Source organism: Ursus arctos, unplaced genomic scaffold, assembly GCF_023065955.2.
Source record: "Ursus arctos isolate Adak ecotype North America unplaced genomic scaffold, UrsArc2.0 scaffold_23, whole genome shotgun sequence".
Taxonomy (NCBI): Eukaryota; Metazoa; Chordata; class Mammalia; order Carnivora; family Ursidae; genus Ursus; species Ursus arctos.
This window is the reverse complement of record NW_026622908.1, coordinates 34161159-34184557: the sequence shown is the minus strand read 5'-3', so window position 1 is coordinate 34184557 and position 23399 is coordinate 34161159. Positions and strand designations below refer to the sequence as shown.

At 37.6% G+C, this 23399-nt stretch overlaps 3 protein-coding genes across 3 annotated transcripts; 2 read left to right on the top strand and 1 right to left on the bottom strand.

The window, feature by feature from the left end:
* Nucleotides 1–220: 220 nt before the first annotated feature.
* On the top strand, nt 221–1156 carry LOC113246404 (olfactory receptor 4P4-like). The gene has a single exon (XM_026487013.4). It carries the CDS (start codon nt 221–223, stop codon nt 1154–1156), a length of 936 nt encoding a protein of 311 aa, XP_026342798.1.
* Nucleotides 1157–9400: 8244 nt separating this feature from the next.
* On the bottom strand, nt 9401–10330 carry LOC113246447 (olfactory receptor 4C46-like). The gene has a single exon (XM_026487056.3). The coding sequence runs from the start codon at nt 10328–10330 to the stop codon at nt 9401–9403; it is 930 nt and encodes a 309-aa protein (XP_026342841.3).
* Nucleotides 10331–18684: 8354 nt separating this feature from the next.
* On the top strand, nt 18685–19623 carry LOC113246433 (olfactory receptor 4P4-like). The gene has a single exon (XM_026487041.4). The coding sequence runs from the start codon at nt 18685–18687 to the stop codon at nt 19621–19623; it is 939 nt and encodes a 312-aa protein (XP_026342826.3).
* Nucleotides 19624–23399: the final 3776 nt, after the last annotated feature.

Below are 23399 nucleotides of genomic sequence, written 5' to 3'. Positions count from 1 at the left end.
CATTATAAAAATATTTCATGATAATTTTATATAAAATAACATAAACAATATCAGCTTAATTCAATAAAGCAAGACTACTTATTCTTAACACTATTTATGAAAATCTGCATTTTAATAAATTTTATATATATTGTTCATACAGTTAATATTCACCTACAATTATATTTTCTTTGTTTCAGAAATGTGATTCCTTATGGAAGCATACACCAAAGCCCAATATATGAAAAGCCAGAGAAACATCTCAGAATTCATACTTCTAGGACTTTCTTATGACCAGAACATACAAATATTTTGCTTTGTGCTCTTCTCATTCAGTTATGTTGCCCTTTTGGCAGGAAACCTTCTGATCCTTGTCTCCATTCGACGCAGCCCTCTTTATCACCAACCCATGTATTACTTCCTCATCCAGTTATCCGCTATGGACATCTGCTACACCTCTACGGTTACGCCCAAGTTAATTGCTGACCTCCTAGTGGAAAGAAAAACCATCTCCTATACTAACTGCATGTTACAGGTATTTACAATGCACTTCTTTGGAGGAGTTGAGGTCTTCATTATTACCGCCATGGCCTTTGATCGCTACGCTGCCATCTGCAAACCTCTCCACTATGTGATTATCATGAACAGGACAAGGTGTCATCTCCTAGTCTTAGCGGCTGGGGCTGGTGGGGCCGTCCATGCCTTACCTCTATTCTCTACGGCAATTAGTTTGCCCTTCTGTGGTCCTAATGAAATTGATCACTACTTTTGTGATATTTTTCCTTTGCTAAAGGTGGCCTGTACGGATACCTACATCACTGGTGTCCTTGTGGTTGCCTTTTCAGGTATGTTTTCCTTAGTGACCTTTATTGTCTTATTTGTTTCTTATGGGATAATACTGTTCACTTTGAGAAATCTCTCAGCTGAGGGAAGACGCAAAGCCCTCTCCACCTGTTGGTCTCATATCACTGTGGTCATCTTATTTTTTGGACCTGTAATCTTCATCTACCTTAGACCACCTACTACTTTTCCTGAGGACAAAATATTTGCTCTATTTTACACCATTGTTGCTCCTATGTTCAATCCTCTAATCTATACTCTGAGAAATTCAGAGATGAAAAAAGCCATGAGAAAGGTTTGGTGCCCATCATTATTTCCAAAGGAAGCACACAGTTAATTTGAAGAAGTTTATTGGCTAAGCAACTCTGAGAAAGAAAGGAGGGAGATGTGAATGAAAAAGGCAGAGACTATCTCATGGGATTTGTGGACCATCACTGTCCTGAGGGGAGTGAATGGAAGCAATAGGACTACAGGTTTAAAGTAACAATGAACAAGTACTGATTCTTGCAATCCAAAATTAATTGCAAACTAAGTTAATTTTATGGAGTATTAAGATGGTATAGGTAGGGGAAATGTCATGAAAAACAATTGAGCCAAAGCAAGTAAACCAAGGATATATTATTAGTGAATTATAAAGGGAAATATTTTAACGATAATTTTGTTAATATATTGCACTTAGAGGCCAGACCGCACAGTGACAAACATTCTTTGGTAGTTCAGAAGTTGTAATTCTAAAAAACAAACAAACAAACAAACAAACAAACAAACAAAAAAGCAATAATCTAAATTTGAAAGAATTGATTTAAATTTCTGATAGAACATTCATATATATATATATATATATATATATATATATATATCCCTTAGTTCATACAGAAATCAGTTGTGCAAATGAATAAATATTTAGAGTAGAATCTGTTTTATTTTTTTTAATATTTAATTTATTTTCTTGAGAGAGAGAGAGAGAGAGAGAGAGCACATGAGTGAGCACGAGCAGGAGCAGGCGGCAGGAGAGCCAGAGTATACATTGAAAGGGAGAAGCAGACTCTCCGTTGAGCAGGGATCCTGATGCAGGGCTCCATTCCAGGACCCTGGCATCACAACCCGAGCCAAAAGCTGTCTCTTAACCGACTTAGCCACCCTGGTGCCCCAAGCAGAATCTGTTTTAAAGTGGTTCCTGGGGGTCAACTCTCCTGGTGTCCCATTGAAATCAATAATAATAAATAGTGAAGGCAGAGTGAGTATCTACAATTCAGAAAGCTGAAACTCACTTCCTGACATCCCACCTATTGGACGGAGTTTAGTATCATTTCCCATAAAGTTAAAGAACCAGATATTAAAATATATGTGTTGTTCACCCCTACCTGCCTAAAATTGATCACCAAATAATTAGTCCTTGGATCCACAGCCAAAGACTTTTCTTACTGCAATGACACACACTGAGAGAGAGAGAGAGAGAGAGAGAGAGAGAACGAACTATCAAAAGAGAATAAGGTGTGACTTAACCACAAAGTAAATGAAAGCACTAATGCATGTTGGTTGCACATGGTTATTTATGGCAGATTTATTCATAATTACAAACCTTCCGAACCTTGGAAGCCACCAAGATGCCCTATAGTAGGTGAATAAACAAATAAACAAACTATTGTACATCTGGGGAATGGAATATTGTTCAGCACTAAAAAGAGCTGAACTATTAAGGTAAGAAAATATATTTAGGAAACATAAATGCGTGTTTCAGAGTGAGAAGCCAATGTGAAGGGGCTCCTTTTTGTATGCTTTCAACTACAGGTCTTTCTTGACTTAGAAGGGAACTATGTCCTAATAAACCCATTATAAGTTGAGAATATCTTTTTTAAGAGTTTTATTTTTTATATTTTTTATAGATTTTATTATTTATTTGTGATCAAGGGGTGTGTATGAGAGAGAGAAGGAATGAGAAAGATCATGAGCACTGTGGTGGGGCAGTGGGAGAAGGAAAAGCAGACTTCCCGCTGAGCCTGCAACTGGATGTGGAACTTGATCCCAGGACACTGGGATCATGACCTTAGCCAAAGGCAGCTGCCTAACTGACTGAGCCACCCCGTTCCCTATAAGTTGAAAATATCTTAAGTCAAAAATGCATGAAATACACCCAGTCTACCAAAAGTCAAAGCTTAGCCTAGCCTACCATAACTGTGCTCAGAACACATACAATTTTTGGCCTGCAGTTGGGCAAAGTCATCGAATACAAGGCCTATTTTGTAAGAAAGCATTGCATATCTCATGTAACTTATTAAATACTGTATTGCATGTAAAAAAATGGAATGGCTATACGGGTACAGAGGGTTCTAAGTGTATTGATCATTGACCCTCGTGATTGCTTGGCTGACTGGGAGCTGCACCTCACTGCCCCTGCCCAGCATCACAAGAGAAGATTGTACTGCATATCAGTAGCCCAGGAAAAGACCCAAATTCAAAATTCAAGATACAGTTTCCACTGCATGTATATCACTTTTACACCATTGTAAAGTTGGAAAAGTACAAGTCAAACCATTGTAAGTTGGCGGCCATCTATGTATGTATGACATTCTGGAAAAGGTAAAACTATGGAAACAGCAAAAGATCAGTCCCTGGATGCCGAAGATTAGGGAGGAGAGGGAGGAAGAGGTGGAGCACAGAGGATTTTAGGGTCGGGAATCTGTTCTGTATGTCCCTGGATGTTGGAGAGTGTTATCATACATGTCAGAACCCACAGAAGGTACAACTCCAAGGGTGAAGCCTGATGTAAACTGAGTTTTAGGTGATCATGATGTGTCCCTGTAGGTTCACTTGATTGTGACACAGGGAGAACTCTAGAGGGAGAGGTTGTCCCAGCGAGGGGGACAGGGGGTTTATGGAATCTCTGTATTTCCTCTCTATTTGGTAAGAAGGTAATACTGTTCTAAAAAATAAAGCTTATTAATCACAAAATACATGGCAGCACAATACCTAAAGGAAGTAATCTTGTAACTAAATGAAGAGTCTTCTAAAAACGATATTCTAGTGAGAATAGATAATACATTAAAACCTTGCAACTTTAATGTAAAACCTTTTGGTCATGTTTCATAGCATTTAAAAAATAAGATCTCCTAAGAAATAGAGCCATTATGACAAGAGAAGGGACCGGATAGTGGAATTTTATGAGAAGGAGGAAAGTTACAATATTGAAAGAGTTTTATTTATTTATTCATTTATTTATGATTGTATTTATTATTTGAGAGAGAGAGCACGCACAGGAAGGGGGGCAGAGGGAATGGGGGAGTAGCAGACTCTCCGTTGAGCAGGGAGCCAGACACTGGGCTTGATCCCAGGACCCACGGATTATGACTTGAGCTGGAGGCAGGGGTTCAACTGACGAACCACCCAGGTGCCCCTGCAGGAGTTTTAGATTAGACACATGCGATGCAGGAGCTACAAGCATTCAGCAGGCACTGTGCAAAGAAGCATGGATAGCAGGAAAAATAGTGAGGGAGAAAACATTAAGTAGAGTTTTTATAAAAAGGAGAAATTAGACAAATGACCTTTTCAGCAGCTACTAATAAAGGAGCAAATCTATTGCAAGACTTGAATTCATCTTCTGAAAGAACATCACAAAACATGTCAGTCTAAAGACTGAAAGGGCATGTGCTTAAAATGACCAATTTTGTTACTAGAAGAGAGATCATCTTCATGCGTAAGAAGGGTACATCAATAAAATGAGCAATATCATGTAATCGGCAATCAGAGTAAAAGTCACAAATCACCAGCACACCTGAAGTCCTCTTCCTACTTCCTTAAAGTCACCTCCTTCGGAAAGTAATCACTATCCTCGTCTATAAAACTGATGAAATATCCTTAGTGTTTAAACCTGTAGAAAATCAGTCATGCAGATTATACTCTTCAGTGTCGTTTTTCTCATTAGTATGTTCATGAGATTCATTCTTTATGTTTTCTCTATTTCCTGATTATTTTCTTCGATGTGGGGTATCTCACTGCATGGATATGGGACAATCGATCCATTCTCTTGTTGCTAGACATTCAGGCAAGAATATTGTGAGTACAGGTGCTCTGGATATTTTGAAACATGTTTTTTGTTGACTGTACATGATCTATTGATATGTTCTTTTTGCAAAAGATGCACCAGCTTGTAAGGTGCATGAAAATTGAAACCAAGAGCATGAAAAAGAGCAGTTGAAATTCAGTAATTGTCTTATTTTATTTTTTTAATTTATTTTATTTATTTATTTGAAAGACAGAGAAAAAGAGCACAAGTGAATGGCAGGCAGAGAGAGAGGCAGAAGCAGGCTCCCCGCAGAGTGGGCAGCCCTACGTCAGGCTGGATCCCAGGACCCTGGGATCATGACCTGAGCTGAACGCAGACACTTAACCAACTGAGCCACCCAGCTGCTCAAAATGCAGTCGTGTTGGAAGCACCGAGATTATACATATATACTTGATACTCTTTTGTTATTATATGTATTTAAAAAACAGAATTTCACCAAGAGCCATTATCAGTTCTTAAAATCATTCAATATCGATAGAATTTGCGACACTGAAACATTCACAAATCTGAAAGTGTATAGAGATAGAAGAATATAGAGGATTTGATACTAATAATAGGCAGCTAACTATGGATATTTAAAAAATACTACACTCATCAGCTGTTGAGTGAATATGAGTTATTTAAAATAATTCAACCTATTTCATGCCACAAATTTATTCTCAACAAGTGTCAAATTATCAAAGCCACTCAGAGCAACTCATCTAATGACAATGCAGTTAAGGTACGAAACAATAATAAATGGGTAATTTTCAATTTCAAATATATGCTAATTCAGAAATATTTTTAATAAAAAGTAAGTGAAAATAAATCATAACAGAAATTAGAGAATAATTAAAAATAAAATTAATACAAATACTATTTACCAAAAAATTATACCAATGCTTAGAGGTAAATCCCTAGCTTGTTTAAAACACAAAATACATTATCAGATCGATAGATGATTTGTTACCATCTCATTGTAACCACCCTTGAGCTTAACCAAAATAGCAGGTATTGAACTTCAGTGTTCTGCATTCTACAGTGACATTCTACACCTGAAACTAACATTACACTGTATGCTAACTAATGGGAATTTAAATAAAAATATGAAGTAAACAAACAAAAATAAATACATAAACAGAAAAATAAATAAATTCTACACCCAAAACTAATATTACGTGTATGCTAACTGGAATTAAAATAAAAACTTGAAGAAAAAAAAAAAAACCCTAATTGTAACAATGCCCAAAACATCACTTATACATAAATAAATAATAAATTAATTTTAAAAAGGAATGAAAATGCCAATTATCGTTGACGTTGTGGGGAAACGGGAACTCTCATACATTGCCGGTGGGAATGTAACACAGCATCACCACTTTTGAAAACACACTGGCAGTTTCTTAAAATGCTACCATACACGTAACATATAACTCAACAATTCCACTCTTAGGTATCCACCCAAGAGAAATGATCATCTGTGTCCACACAAACGCTGGTCCATGAATGTTCACAGCAGCATCATTCACTCTGGCCCTTACATGGACACAATTCAAAGGTCCATCAGCTAGTGAAGAAGTATACAAGATGTGGTAGAGCCGTACTGTGCAATACTATTCTTACTAAAGAGGAACAAACTACCAATAATACAATGTGATAAACCTCTCAAACAGTCTGGTAAAGGAAGAAGATGATATTGTCTTTTAAAAGTAGTGTTTTAAAAAGTCTGTTTCTCTCCTGGTTCTGCTATGTGGTTTCACAAATGAATCAAGGGAAAAACGGATGTGTCCTCGAGATTCCCTAGATCTCTGACCAAAGCTCTGCGGATTCCTTTATGTCCCAGCAGTAGCTGTCAGTGTGTGTAAAACTTGGATCCTCAGTTCCATCCTGTACCCAGAAATGACAGTTCTCACGGTAAATGTAGTTGTTGCCGCTCACCTCGGCTGAGTTTACCCCCATTTTAAATCACATTCCCTCTACGTCTTCTTCCCTTAGTAACTGTCCAGTCTCTTCAGAGACGATTCTCTGTTTTGCATCCTTGCTACCTTATCGTGTGGGAGCACGTGTCTGCTACGTCACTGCTTCCCACCCAGAAATCTGGCAGTCACATTTTTCTCTAACTGTAAAGGGTCTACTTGTAAAATGTGAGTCCTTATGCCTGAAGAATGAAGGAAACAGCATTCTAACAGACAATTCTGATTCCATTTTCACTCCTCAGAAACTGTGGGAAATGTCTCATTGCAGTTAGAATAATCAAACTCTAGGTAAGAACAGTGTTGCATGTAGAATTCATTATGAGTTGACCAAAGGACACTTTTTTGATCTTAGCATTCACGATGATGGATGGGACTCAGTATCTTTATATCAGGTCAAACATGGCATAGATTCTGAACCTGTCATATTTTAATTGTGAGATTTGTACCAATTGGCTTCAAGTCCATGAGCCTTCTTGAGTTAATTAATCTGCACATTTTGGATAAGGAAATGACTCAAAGGTGGTATTACTACAATGCACCTATTAGGACGGCCAAAATATGGGACACCGTTACCAACAAATGCTGGTGAGGATGAGGAGCAAGAGGAACTCTCAATTATTGCTGGTGGGAAAGCAATATGGTGCAGCCATTTAGGAAGACAGTTTGTCAGTTTCTTACAAAACTAAACAATTTAGCAATCTCGCTCCTTAGCATTTACCCAAAGGAGTTGAAAACTTATGTCCACAAAAAAAACCTGCACACACATGTTTAACAGCACCTTTATTCATAATTGTCTGTACAATTGGAAACAGCCAAGACATCCTTCAGTAGGTTACGTTAGATAAACAGACAGTCGAGTATAAATCAGTGCCGAGAGTAATGAGCTACAGGCCATGAAAAGATACGGAAGACCCTTTCAGTGTGTTCCCCATGATACGTGGCATTCAGCTCTATCAAAATTATGACATTCTTGATCTTCCCTGTCATTAACTTTCTAGTTTCATGTCATTCTAAGGAGACTTTTATGAACTCAGTGTTGTAACCCAACACACGGTAGGGGCTCAATGAATTATTGGATGAACAGATGAGCCAATAGCCACAACCATATTGAAATGATCAGGTTTGGGACATACTTTTTTTCACCCCCTGGTCTTTGTTATGCATCCTCTCCTAGGAATATTCTCACCCTAACACATGCCTATTCACTCTGGTGATTCCCATTCATCCTTTGTGCCCCTTTTTGATCTGTTTTCATCTAGGAAGTTTTCCTCATCCCTTGGTCTTTGTTGTGTGTCCCTCAAACATGTACTCATTGCACCTTGTGCTGCCACTACCTTCTCATTATAACATGGTCTTATCATATTCTGCTCCCCTTTGGGTGTCTCTCAGTGGATCTGAAGCTTTCTGATGGCAAGACTCTTGTTCCACTCTATTCACCACTGAAGGCCCAGCAGCCATCAATGTGTCTGATATATTTTTTGTCTAGAAATATGTATTGATTAATGAATGGGGGATATAATATCATATATATATATGTATATCATATATATATATATAATATCTCATATATATATATATCCTGAAGTTGTTTTGTGTGCAGACGGAACCACATATTTTTTTATAAAAGCTTTTCATAATGAAATGTTACCTAGGAGTAATCTAATTAACAGAGAAAAATGGCATGAACAGCTCACATTCATATGATGATGAAATCTTGCTGAGAGGAGGGAGAATATCAAGGTAAGTTTTTTGCTCCTTCATTGAGAATCTCAGTTTCAGTCTTTCTAAATACATAGTTTAATCAGGAGTTAAAACAAATTGTGTTTTCTGAAAGAGATCTAGCTAGAAATCTGTCTGAATCAGATAAAAGTAGGAAGAAGTCCCTTGTCTCTACTATTATTTCTTTGCTCTACATTTTCTTGACTTCATTCACCTTCCTTCATACCATTATTCACTCATTGAAATATTATTGTACCCCAGACATTGCTGCCTTGTAGAAACTATTTTTAACAAGTAGTCAAATATTCTATGGAGTGTGATTTTATTTAATAAAGAGAAATTCCTCTCAAATAATAAGATGTTCATTTATTTGAGTTATCATTCTTTCTGATGGGTTAGCAGCCTAAGGTGGGTGACAAGAACAATACAAAATGACTCTGAAGTCTACAGGGAAATTGGGAAACTTGGGTAATCTTTGTTACCCTCAGAGGTTAATGGCTCTTTGCTTTTATAGCCCTATAGTTTCATACCATAATTTTATAGGCAACATGTTCTCATCAACACTGGTGTATAAAAATGAGCAGAATTCCAAATAAAATATGTTCAAATTTAGAATTTACAGATAGTGAATATTCATAGAGAATATGAATATATAGGACACATATGAATATATCCTGTGGTTAGCTTTTTCCTTTTTTGTGCACATTTCTGCTCCACTCAGTTCAGAAGTTATCATTTGTAATAATTTACTTTTTATTTATCTGGTAGGTATTCCTCTCAGAGAAATTTCAAAATGTCCTTTTCACTTTTCTTCCATTGCATCGATGTTGAGCTTCAGGCGTATTTATTTCTCACCTGAAATAACTTTCCTACTACACAATTTCCTAATGGCATTTTTCATCTGGTCATTTCTCAAGGTATAGATTAAGGGGTTTAACATGGGTGTTATCATAGTGTAGAACACAGCAACTGCTTTATCAATAGATAAAGTAGTTGCGGGTCTCATGTACACAAATATACAGGGCACAAAGAATAGAATGACCACCGTGATGTGGGAGACACAGGTGGAGAGGGCTTTGCGCTTTGCCTCTAAGCTGTGGTTCCTTAGTGAGTGCAGAATGACCACATAGGAGATGATCAAGAGAAGAAAGTTTAACAAACAGATGAAACCACTGTTGGCAGCAACGAAGAGCCCTAGACTGTGGGTGTCAGTGCAGACAAGATTGAGCAAAGGGTTCAGATCACACCTAAAGTGATCTATGACGTTAGGGCCACAGAAGGGTAATGGGATGATAAAGAGGATCTGTATGGTTGCATGAAGACAGCCTCCCACCCACACCACTCCCATTAGCAGCCCACACACCTGCCGATTCATGATGGTCATGTAGTGCAATGGCTTGCAGATGGCCACATAGCGGTCATAGGCCATCACAGTAATCAGGATGACATCAGCACCTCCAAAGAAATGTTCCCCGAAAATTTGGGTCATACATGCATTGAATGTGGTGGTTTTCTTCTCACGGAGTGAATCTACGATCAGTTTAGGGGTATTGATGGAAGAATAGCAGGCATCAATGAAGGAGAGATAGGCCAGGAAATAGTACATGGGGGACCCTGATAATGGGCTGGCAGTGATAGTGACCACAGTGAGCGTATTTCCTACCACAGAGAGGATGTAAACCACCAAAAACACAACAAATATGATTTTCTGCATTTTTGGATTCTCTGTGAGCCCCAGTAGAACAAACTCTGTCACGTTGTTCCTATTCACCATTATTTCATATTATGATTAATTGCATTACCTGAAAAAAAATTACTTTTGATTAATATGACCTTGAATTTATTAAGCTTGCTCATGTTGTTAAAAATAAATACCTAGATTCTAATGATTTGTGGATTCTATGAGATTTTCTGAGATAGAAAATAAGTTCTTTAAGATTTTTTGATTTATCTCCTTGGTGAAGTTTCTGTTGAGTATGGACAGCAGGAACTTTGTAAGCACACAGGCAGGAGATCGTCTGTGCACATTTCATCATGTGTGGTGACTAAGCCTAACATGAAGTAGTAGATTGTACACATAGTGGTCGCTAAGTAAGAAAGGGGAGGTAGTTTATGAGGTAAAAGCCATGAATGCGAGGTTAAGGAATTTTCCCTCTATCCTTAGGAAAGGGGAAAACATGTGAAGACAGTGAGAATATAGGTGGAAAATGGAAGAATAATTTGAGGAAAGGGGAATAAGGGATATAATTTTAATAAAGATCTTCATGTGTCTTGGATGAAGTGGGGTGAGGTTCCGCAAGGGGTTGGAAGCCAGAGACAGAAACCTCAGTTAAGAGATTATAATAGTTTACATAGGAGTAACAGGCATTGGTGGTAGGTATGTAAAGAAAGTATACAAAAGCTACTATAAAAATAATTCACAATGTTTATTGTCTAAATACAATAATCGTATATTTGCTAATTATATATATGCACACACATACATATAGACTTTAATAATTGATTACTATGTTCATGGCATAATACCAAATGTGTAGATAGGATCTCCTTAAATACTGATAACATCCTGTGTGTTTGGTATTATTCCATCCAGTTTGAGATGAGAAAACAGTGTCAGAGACTTCAGTTGATGGTGAGAATAACAATAGCAATATTTACTAAAATTGAACATTTAGTGACTCTGAGTGTTTTTGCAGACATGTGCTGATTTAATCCCCATTGCAATTCTGTAAAATAATTCCGGCTATTGTTTTTATACTTATTTTATACATTATGTAATAGAAACATAGAAAAGTTAAAGATCCTGCCAAGACCAAGATGCTATGTAAGGGCAGAATCAAGATTAGTTAATTATACTTGTTCATGTTTTTCCTCCAAATTCTTACCCATGCCCTATATTGTTATACTTAACAACATATAACCAGTAACCTTTTTATGACCATAATAATTATAATTGCTTTATTGCTACTTTGGAGGCAAGTGTATATAACACAATTTCATTAGGAGACACACACACACACACACACACATATTTGAACACCCAGTTATCAAATAAAATGTGGTAGTGTATTCATTGAAAGATCTTTTCATCTTGATTTCTCCCTCAGACCTAGTTCTCCTTCCTACAATCTATCTCCAAAGCTAACTATCTGTTAGATGTTGAAAAGGATTTCCACTGTGGTTAAGTGTTTTGGTTTGAAAATCATAAAGACCAGGTAGAATTCTGATGTTTCCACTTGCATCTTCTTTTATCTGGAGTACCTTTCTAGCACATTACATCCTTATTTCCTCATCTATAAGGCAAAATTAATAATATCCATATCAAAGGCTTTTATGAGAGCTGTGTAAGGAAACCTATTGGAACGTATCGCCACCGTGGTGTGCACACAGAGGATTTTCATCTATTCTGTAACTGTGTAGGCACCTAGGATACAGGAATTTTTGACATTTTGAGTGATAGTTAGGCAATAATTTAACTGTGAAAGAAGTTAAGAATCCTCTCCAATTTTACTTTAAAAGAAGGCATACAGACTCAATTATCTGTGGCCTTTGTTACCAGAAAGAATTCTCCATTCCTGCTTGGACTACACAGCTGATGACATACATCATTTATTATTCATAATTAAGTCTTTTCTATGTGAGAAGTGCATTTACATTTTGTTTTCACTCTCATGAGTAGTCTACATTATTAAACTAGATGTCTCATTGCAAAAACATGCTGTTTGGTGACAAAGAGCAGGGTCCTACAACTGGCTTCAATTCCTTGATTTTCAAACTGTTTATCTGTCAGCTTAGATGAATGATATTTACCAACTGTCCTTTGAAGAGCTGGGGTGAGGTTGGAATACTCTAATACTATATTTGAAGGGAATGAAACAATGATTAATGTATATGGGAAGGAACAATGTTTAAAATGCATCAGTAATAATAAAATCTCACCTTACAGACTTAGAAGATCTTAATGATGTTTCAGGGTGTTCAGAAATAATCCCGTCTTCAAACTGTCCTCCTCTCAGATAAATAACTTTCAATATGAAAGATACCACACACCTAGGAAGAGACTATTCAAATAATTTGGTATCAAATCAACAGTTTTTAAGAAAGTGTTTTTTATGAATCAAAAGCTCCCTTCTTGCTGAAAGCCTCAAAAAATTTGTAGACAACACTTGAGATTTGAATTTAGAATGGATTCTTTTGAAACACCATGGAGAAGTCACCTGCAGATGGCTCTGGTCCCATAGCCAAGAGGCAAGAAGTATGGAGTAAACACATGCAAATGGCTCATTCTAACCTTAATGAATCTTGCTCTGCAAATGTGATCAATAAAAATCATTTTCACCTTGCACTGCATGGATATTTATGGTTTCCATAGAGGCTCAAGGATCTTGTCTTGGTGTGCTACTTTCTCTCCCAGGTATTAATTATCTCCTCTGACAGAAAGGCTTTGTCTTAGAAACCATGCCAAAGAGACAGGATTGACAAACATCCAGTTTTGAATAGGGAAATACATTCTCTGTATTTGGAACCCAAATGTAAGCATCCCCTTTCTCTAAGTGAACCCTAAGAAAGCTGAATATCAAGTAAATATTAAAATTGCATAATTCCAGTGTGGGGACCTGTGATGTCATTAACTTGTTGACTCACGTCACAGAGAGAACTTCTGCCTCCTTAGCAATAATAAAACTTTTCTGGAATCTGCTACTTGCTTGAGAGCTAGAGCAGGGAGGGCATGAAATCAATGGCAGCCATTTTAAAGTTCTTGACTCCAAAGGCTGTTTTGTTTGTTTGTTTGTTTGTTTGTTTGTTTTCACATTCATCAGAAGGCAGGAAGTAAATACAAAGTCTAAAAAGCTCCCAATTAGTTATCTTTGTGACTCATGGTTTGTTCAGTATGGAATACTAGGCAACAAAATTGTGGAGAGAGATCGAAACACAAGACGAGTCCCAGTTGTTCCACATCTTTGTCAGTTGGTACTGTTATTTCCTTTGCATCATTCTAGGAGACCTGTAGTGATGTATTGTTGTGGTTTTAATTTGCTTTCCCTGATGACTAATGATGTTGAGGTTTTTTTTTTCATCGTATTATTGGCCACTTGTATACCTTCTTTTGTGTACTTTTGTTCAAGTCCTTTGCATAATTATATAAACCTAAGGGTTCTGGTTTCCTTATTACTAAGTTGTAAACGTTCTTTACATATAATACAGATGTTTGTCATGTATATATTATGTATATATACAAATTTTTCACCTAGTCCATGGGTTGCCTCTTCATTTTTAAAATGGTGTTACCTGATAAGCACCGAGTTTTAAAACTTTGACAAATTTCATTTTTTTCTTATGGTTCATGATTATTTTGTATCTAATAAGTATTGGTCTACCCCAAGGTAAAAAAGATTTCTTTGGGAATTTCTATAGATGTAGTTTTAACATTGAGACCTCTGACTCATTTTGAGTTAATTTTTGTGTGTGGTATGAGGTGAGGTTGTAGTTTAGATTTTATTTTTCTCATATGGATAACCAACAGATTCAGTGTAATTTGTGGAAAAGTCTATACTTGCCCGATTGAATTACTTGACATCTTTGTAAAAGTTCGTATAATTAGACCTATTTCTAGACATTCTATTTGTTTCAAGGTTTCAATGTTTTTCCCTATGCCAACACCACACAGCACTGATTATGGGAGCTTTATTACAGTTCTCGAATTTAAGTAGAGTGAGCATCCAAACTATGCTGTGTGTGTGTGTGTGTGTGTGTGTGTGTGTGTGTGTATGTGTTTTGAAAACGACTTAATCTTCTAGGTTCTTTTAAATTTCTGTATTTCTATATACTTTTCAGAATGGAATTGCTAATTTCTTTAAAAATACTGTTGAGATTGTTATTGGAACTGTATTGAAAACATAAAATGACATGGTAAAAGTGGAGTCTTTATTTATGTATTTATTTTTTTTGGTTTTATTTATTTGTCAGAGAGAAAGAGCACAAGTGGGGGGAGTGGCAGGCAGAGGGAAAAGCAGGCTCTCCGCTGAGCAAGGAGCCCAGTGATGAACCAGGTCCCAGGACCCTGGGATCATGACCTGAGCCAAAGGCAGACACTTAACCAACTGAGCCACCCAAGTGACCCTGAAAGTGGAGTCTTTTAACCCAATGAAAAAGTGTATTTCTCCATTTTTCTGTCTAATTTCTAACAGTAGTGTTTTCTAGTTTTCATATATAGGTCTTGAATATACTTTTGGAATTTATTCCTGGGGCACCTGGGTGGCTCAGTTGGTAGAGCGACTGACTCTTGATTTTGGCTTGGCTCATGATCTCATGGTCATGAGATCGAATCCTATAGATGGCTCTATGCTGGGCATGGAGCCTGCTTGAGATTCTTTCTCTCCAGTTCCCATTTCCTCTCTCCTCACACAGTCTCTCTCCCTCTCTCTAAAAAAAAAAAAGAAAAAGAAAAAGAAAAAAAAAAAAAGAAAAGAACAGAAAAGAAAAGAAGAAAAAATATTCCTCAGAATTTGTTTAAAGATTTTATTGATTTATTTTATTATTTGGGAGAGAGAGAGAGCAAGCACACAAGTCTGTGGAGGGGCAGATGGAGATGGAGAGGCAGAGAATCTCAAGCTAACTCTGCACAGAGCTTGGAGCCTGACACACGGCTCCATCTCAAAACCACAAGATCATGACCTGAGCCAAAACCAAGAGTTGGACTCTCAACCAGCCGTGTCACTTAGGCGCCCCTCAAATGTTGTTTTAAAATGGTATTCTACATAGTATTGTTCCTAATTTTAATTTCCGATTGTTGGAATTATATGAATACGAATGGTGTTTTGTACTTACATTGTATATTGTGACCTTGCTAAATTAACTGAATAGGTCCATTAGAATTTTTGCAGGGCACTTAACATCTTCTACCTATATAATACTCTTCTTTATTCTCGTTGCATATTTAATTTATCAGATGATGTGAGCAGTTAAAAATATATGTGTACATATAGTATACATCTCCAGTCTTTGATGAAATTATTCTAGAAGACAGAGAGAAAAATAGTCACATTACATCAGTGCTAGAACAATACAAAAGTATTGAATCTTTCAGCTCATCACCCTCAAGAGATACATCAAGGGGAGCCTGGGTGGTCAGTCAGTAAAGCATCCAACTCTTGATTTCAGCTTAGGTCATGATATCTGGGTCCTAAGATCCAGCTGGAGGTGGGCTCTGTGCATAGCAGGGAGCCTGCTTCAGGATTCTCTTTCTCGCTCTGACCCTCCTTAAGTTATCTCTCTCTCTCTCTCTCTCAAATAAATAAATAGATCTATCTTTTTTTTTAAATATATAAATCAAGACCATCTATATGACCACTATAATAATATGGGCTTTATTTTTCAAATTATAATCACACACACATTGGCTGATGTAAAATGCCTGTGGGAGTTTTCCCCTGAGGACCCTCACATGCTTTAATCTATGGTATTTCCAACAACGTTTTCCTGAAAGGTTCTTTGGATAGAGGATAAACAGGAGAGACAGAGGTGCTCCATGTCTGTATGTTGTTACATACTACAGATACAAAAAGTAAAAGGAACCAGCTGAAGGATCACCTTGACATATATACATACGCATATATATAGAGAGAGAGATAAAGAGAAAATAATTGTAATTTCCACAAGTCTTCATTTTATGCAGAATTGGATCTTATAATTTAAAATTTTAAGTTCTTCTGTAATAATTTTGTTGGTAGGGATTTTTAAGAGAAGGCATTCAGGCAAATCTGGAGTGCAATTGATGAAGGTTTTAAGCCTTTATTTGTATTTGGGAGAAAACACCTAATCACAAAGAAAAAAAGTATGAGTTTCCAAATCATACGGTTTAAACTGACGATTTAGAAGTAGACCTCCCTCTTAGTACTTGCGCAACCTGGGATTCAACTTTCCTTATTTGCAAAACAAGGACAATAGTATAGTAACCTCTATACATGGTTTCAGTTTCCTGCTGTCGACCATGGTTCGGAAGCAGATGATACTCATTGGAAGGTCAATAGCAGCCTAAGGCTATTTCACAATGCCTAACTCATTCACCTCACTTCATCTCAACATGTAGGCATTTTATCATCTTGCATCATCACAAGAAGAAGGGTGAGTACAATAAGGGTGAATACACTCTGATATATTGAAATGGGGGAGAGAGAGAGAGAGAGAGAGGAAGGAGAAGGGAAAGAAAGGAAAGAGGCACAGGGAGGTTTTAGGGACTATATCCCCAGAGGGGATTCCAGTAGAAAGTTTAGGGGAGCTGCTATAGATCTTCTTCTATATTGATCTGGATTTTCACAACTGATTTTTAAACACTGTAGATGGAGCAGCACTGGACTTTGTGTTAAGAGATGTTCAGGCTTGCACCAATGTTCAGGACACACTCTAAACCAAGAGTTTTATTTCCTACAGTTTTGATTCTTTAGTTTCTGTTCTATGATTTTAATGAAAACCTGCCCTGGGATTTATATATGTCCTTTAACTGATCCTATTCTTCCATATAAAGAAATTTTAGGCTTGGATATTCTCAAGTGATACATAAAGAAGGACTTCACAAGGCTCTATGTTGAAACAAGAACAAACTTACACCAGTGCCAATGTTTTTTCCTTATCCTGAAAGTATGTCTAATATAAAATCTTCAACCCACCCCATTGTAGCAGAATACAAAATCCACAGGTAAAATCAATTAATTGATGAAGAACATCCTGTCTTCTATTTTCTTATACAACTGTTTGTTCCTCTCCACACATTTTTTGGAGTTCTGTTCTGTGGACTTGACAAGTTAGAGCCCTAAGACCTTTCATTGCATATTCTCAGATGAACTCCATCTTGCTCTTGGAACAAGGCAAATGGATGCAGTATTTTTAGTTGCACTTACAGCTGGAGAAGGAGGATGAGAGAGAATGAATTGCTCAGGGCTAACAAGAAAAAGGTAACAAGACATAGGAGCCTGGATGCTCACCTGCATGATCATTGGATGAGAGATCTGTCCACCTTCATGTACTGTTCCCACCGCTGGACCATTAAAATAATTCACTGACATTAACAGTCTTCTAGGCAAATCATGATTGTGCTGGGGCAGACACTTGTTATGGGTAAAAGGTGATGCTTCAGCATATTCATTATCTTCTCCTAGATCTACTGTCTCTAAGTGACTGTGCTGCTTAACTGCGTGGTTCAACATTCAGGACGTTCTTTAATCACCTTGGGTTCCTCATGTGTCAACAGAAAACAACTAGCTCTCCACAGTCTTTCTAACATTTTAAACAACAACCTCTAAAATGTGTCTTTAGAATGATTTGGGAAAAGGGAAAGTTTTATATAATAATAACACCATGTTCCTCTATCCAGATGCCCAGATGAGCCTCCAGTTCTCATTTCCTGCCTCTCCTGAACATTGACCAAACTGAATCTTGGCCAAACTGCCAAGAAGGAGAGTGACTGGATTGGTTATCAACTAATTCAGGTTATTTATCTGCTATGATTAAGAATCTTGATTTTGCTTTTATGTCAAGAAGAAATAGTACTCCTGAATGTATAGAATGTGGTATTAGATTGGGATTTTATTAATTATTAGTAGTAGAATAAAGAAGGGAGAGAATTGTTAAGGTTATTTGGGTATTTATGGCAGAGATGAAAAAAAAAAAAAAACATTTCTTTGAACCAGGTGGAAAACAAAAATCCATGTGTTCAGTATATGATGCTCTGACCAGCATGGAATTTGGCATAAGATACAGGTTCATAGCTTAGCTTACTGCTTAAAATCTGAATAAATTGGTATTATTATCTGAACCCACCTATTTTTGATCCTCCATATATTTAAATGAGTATCAGAATAGTCACTATTGGTTATTATACGTTAAATGCATGGAAAATGTCCATAAAAATCCCCAGCATTTAGCTCTCATTAAACAGCATTTGAATAATGATATTGGCCTTAAACCAGAAAAATTGGAGACATTAAGTGCAAAAATTCCTCTGTGACCTACATATTTTTTCGTGCAAAAATACTCTAAAAAATTTAAAAAGTACTACTAAAAATATCATATGGTCTGTATCATTTCAGATGAATTAAGTTTCTATTGTGTCTCTGGACTCACCTCAGCCTCATGGAAAATCAAAACAATGTCACGGAATTTGTTTTCATGGGACTGTGGGGAAATAGGCAACTAGAGCTACTGTTCCTTGTCCTGTTTCTGCTCTGCTACCTGGCTGTCTTAATGGGAAACCTCATCATCCTACTCACGATCACCTGCAGCCACCTAATCGAACAACCAATGTACTACTTTCTCTGTCACCTTTCCCTCATGGACCTCTGCTACACGTCCACTGTGGTCCCCAGACTAATCAGGGACTTAGGCGCAGCAAGAAAAAACATTTCCTATAACAACTGTATGACGCAGCTCTTCACTGCCCACTTGCTGGCGGGCGTGGAGATATTCATCTTGGTGTCCATGGCTTTAGACCGCTATGTTGCCATTGTAAAGCCCCTGCACTACATGGTCATCATGAACCGACGGAGGTGTAACATGTTGATCTTCGTGGCCTGGGGTGTGGGATTTTGGCACTCTGTTGCTCTATTGCTCATGGTACTCAGTTTGCCTTTCTGTGGTCCTAATCAGATAGATCACTACATATGTGATGTGAAGCCTCTTTTGAAACTGGTGTGCAAAGACATTCGTGTTGTTAGTATCTTAGTGATTGCAAATTCGGGAATGGTGGTGGTTGTCATTTTTCTTGTCCTGGTGGCTTCTTACATTCTCATATTATATAATCTTAGGACACACTCCTCTGTAGGGAGACGCAAAGCTCTCTCCACGTGCAGCTCTCACATAACGGTCGTCGTTTTATTTTTTGTGCCCTGTATCTATACTTATGTTCTACCTGCAGGAAGTGAGAACAAGGATAAGGAAATCTCTGTGTTTTACACCGTGATTGCCCCCATGCTGAATCCTCTCATCTATACCCTGAGAAACATGGAGATGAAAATCGCCATGGGGAAGGTGTGGTCTAAAATGGCGCATTCAGAATTCAAGTCAATAGGCTGATTTTCATTGTGCATTCAATCCTGTGTCCCCAGAGCACTGATCATTTGTGATGATATTATAGAAAACATATAAGCAGTCTTTGGGGAGCTGGACTCAATAACCTCTGAAGTTATTATGAGCCAAAGAAGCCAGTCATGGTAACTCAGATTGCAATCTGCACTTTGAAGGATCCAATTAGTTCCTGGTGTGAGCACTTGGATTTGAGAAACTCAAGAAATACCCTTCCACAGCACACCTCTGATCAAATCATTACTCTCTCCCAAAAAATGTATATGGAACCCTATTTCCTTAGAACAAAATCCAACCTTTTCACTTGTTTATACTAAATCTTCCCATATTGGTTCATATCTAACTTGCTAATATCAGAGGTCATCTCATTGGAAGAAATATGGTGTTACAATGACAGGCTGTGAGGTAGGGGAGAGTTGGGGCACATAGTGACTCTGAAAGATTTTATCTCTTGATCTTGACAATTTGATTTAATTATTTGAGTGTCTATGAAATGGGTACTAGTATACCTCTTGAATATGTAAGATCGCTTGGACTAACACATGTGAAGTTTTAACACAGTGTAAGTCACGTTGAAAAGTTCCCTCTTTTCCTGTCTTTCCTCCTGTGTGTCCCTTTGCCTGGATGCTTTCAACCAGCTACATTGGGTCCATCTACATTCTTCAAACACACTCTAGAATCTATCAGCTTTATGGCTGTATTTCAGCTATTTCCTCTGCTTAGGATTCCCCATCCCATGCTCCAGGGCCCATGTTGTATCTATAATTCACACAGCTCTTGTTGACTTACTCAGCAAGTCTTGGCAGATCGAACAGACCAGAAGTCCTTCTGATTCCTGCCCTGTTCTTTTGTTGCTATTCAGCAGTGTGTCTTCTCCCCTTCAAATAATCCTATGTCCTATCTAAATGTTTCTTCTTGTGAACCGTTTTTTTCTTGTTTGGATGAGCAGGAAGATTATGTGGTGTATCTTTATTTTTCTTTTTATCTTTCTTTTTTCCTAACAATAAACTTGGGCAAATTAAGTTGTAAACAAATGGTAACTGAATTAAAGTCTAGGGTAATACTTTCTCTCTCTCTCTCTCTCTCTTTTTTTTTTTGGACTATATGCATTGTTCGTACACATCTAGAACTTGTCCCTGTATCATGAACAATCATGCATTAATAATAAATTATGTGATATCAGAAAGCCTAAGGATTTAACATATGTTCTCCATGTGCCTATTAGGGAGATAATGAAATTCAGCAACCACCAGATCTTTAGAATATTTTTACTTTTTTAGTTTCTGCATTAAGGAGACACTGCTCTCTCAATCATTGTTTGCCTCTTTGCCCATTGACTCACGTAACCCAATCTCAGCTCTGTGCTTCTGTTCATATTTATCTGGATAGTTCTCTCTGGCCAGAGACTTGCCTTTTCTCAGCAGAATGATCACATTGCTTCCAAACAAACTTTGCTTGATTCAGTTGCTTCTGCCCCAGAGCCGAGGCAAAATCCAAGAGAAATCATGCAGGTAGTAGTGATTGTCCTAGTGGCTGACACCACTTGCTTGATGTTTCAATTCTCACAAATTTTCACATATATAGCTAATATTTTCTTTTTCCTTCTAGAGTCATGCAAGCCTCCAGAATATGCTGGGAAATCGTTTTGTCTATTCCATAGGAAGTAGTTTTGACAAGTTATTCATGGTTCTGTTTGATGGCTTAATGTAGACTCCAAAATGTTTTGGATTTTTTTTTAAGTATATAAATGCCATGTACTTTTATGTGTGTATGTAATGATTATGTTTGTGCATGCCTTGTTTGGTGACTCTTGGGACTCTTGGAGTTCTTCAGGGCAGGGCAGGGAAATTCCCAGCACATTGAAAAGAATGCCTGCAACAACAACAACAACAACAACAACAACAACAACAACAAAAGACTTTTACTCTCATATTTTCTTTTCTTTTTCCAAGGGTCCACAAGATTTTATTGGCAAAATTGGATGCTATTATATAAAAAGCTGACAAATAAAATACAGCAAACTACATTACTTAGCAATTTGTCAGGTATATTCTATCCATCTATATAGGAATTTTTTAAAGATTTTATTTATTTGTCAGAGATAGAGAGAGGGAATGGGAGAGCACAAGCAGGGGGAGCAGCAGGCAGAAGCAGGCTACCCTCAGAGCAAGGAGCCTTATGCGGGCTCAATCCCAGAACCCTGGGATCATGACCTGAGAATAAGATAGATCTTTAACCAACTGAATCACCCAGCCATCCCTATCTGTATAGGAATTTATCGCTAATTTAAAAACTCATTTTTTTATTATGATACATTAGTCACCATACAGCCCATCGTTAGCTTTTGATGTAGTGTTCCATGATTCATTGTTTGCATATAACACCCAGTGCTCAATGCAATATGTTCCCTCCTTAGAACCCTTTACTGGGCTAGCCCATCCCCCTACTCCCCTCCCTTCTAAAACCCTGTTTGTTGTAAAAAATCATTTTTAATTAAAGAGATATATCTAATCAGCTGAGAAATCTATTACACAGCTTCTTTCTTTGTGCCCCACAGTTATCAAAAAACATCAGGCTGGAAGAAGCTTAGATATCTTGCCAGGCGCCTAAGGGAAAGATTGGAGGCCAAACTAGCTGTGGCAGAAAGAGTTTTATGTGACTTCCTGCTTCAGCACCCTCTCCTAATCCCTCACCCTTTGCTCAACCACATATTTGGCTTCAGGCTTCCATTGTGACAGATAATTTAGACATTGTACCTAAATCACCGGTTAGAGATATTTAGTAAAATCAAAATGCTCTTGAAAAGTTGATGATTTAGGTTCAGAATGAAGGATGAAGTATTTGGAATTGATTCCTTTGAAATATCTATTTTATGTGATGCCATAATCATGGGGCTCAGTGGTGTTGACGAGAATACTGGAAGAGTAAAAATCAGCCCTCACGATGGGCTATGTCAGAGGAGGATGGAAAGCCTGTCTTCAACTTTGGGCCTCCACATTTCTGTCTAGTTCCTATATCGGAGCCTTGATGGTTAGAATAAGTTCTTACATGCAGGAGATTCTGAGGAGTATGGTGTGCCAGATGCATTATGGTGGCCAGGAATTTAAGGTCTCCGTTAGGAAGACCTGGTTAGGACCAGGTAGCTGTGTGATTTTGATCACAGTTGACATGACATTCCTAGCTGAATTCATGGTGTATGGTGAATATCCTATAAGTGATTGGAATGGTTGATTTTGTTCTAGGGTTCTAGAATTTAAGGACTTTGTTTAGAGGAGCTCAGTAGTATGGTTAGAAAGAGGGTGTATCCAGGCTCTCTGAGCTTGAAGTCTCCAGTGTAAAAACTGTGTCCCTGACCTGTCTATTAACAGCAGCAAAAGCTCTATTCTTACTCATTAAGTTAGTAAAAGAAGCACCGATGCTTCCTGGTTCTCCTTCCCGCTGTGGCTACCCACTGTTGAGGAAGGGAGGTGGCGATGGTGGTGATTTTCTCTGTGAAGGTAACTATTGGCTTGACTAGACCTTGTTTCCTGAGGAGCAAGGGTGTGCCCTGACTTCACTTCTTCCTTGGAAGGAAAAACCTTGGAAGCTTTGAATGGCCTGCCTCCATTTAGTAAACATCCTCAAGGTCAGCCATTGGTCTCCTTCTGCCTCTGCAAGGTTTTCTGACTGGATTCTCAAGCACTGTTCGCATATTATGCTTCTCAAATTCTTTATCTTCAATGTTTTGCTTACAGTAACATTATTTAGTTCTGTCCCCCCATATTATA

Bases quoted from the DNA above. Each gene is read 5' to 3' on its own strand.
- LOC113246404 (XM_026487013.4), top strand. From the start codon at position 221: ATGAAAAGCCAGAGAAACATCTCAGAATTCATACTTCTAGGACTTTCT.
- LOC113246447 (XM_026487056.3), bottom strand. From the start codon at position 10,330: ATGGTGAATAGGAACAACGTGACAGAGTTTGTTCTACTGGGGCTCACA.
- LOC113246433 (XM_026487041.4), top strand. From the start codon at position 18,685: ATGGAAAATCAAAACAATGTCACGGAATTTGTTTTCATGGGACTGTGG.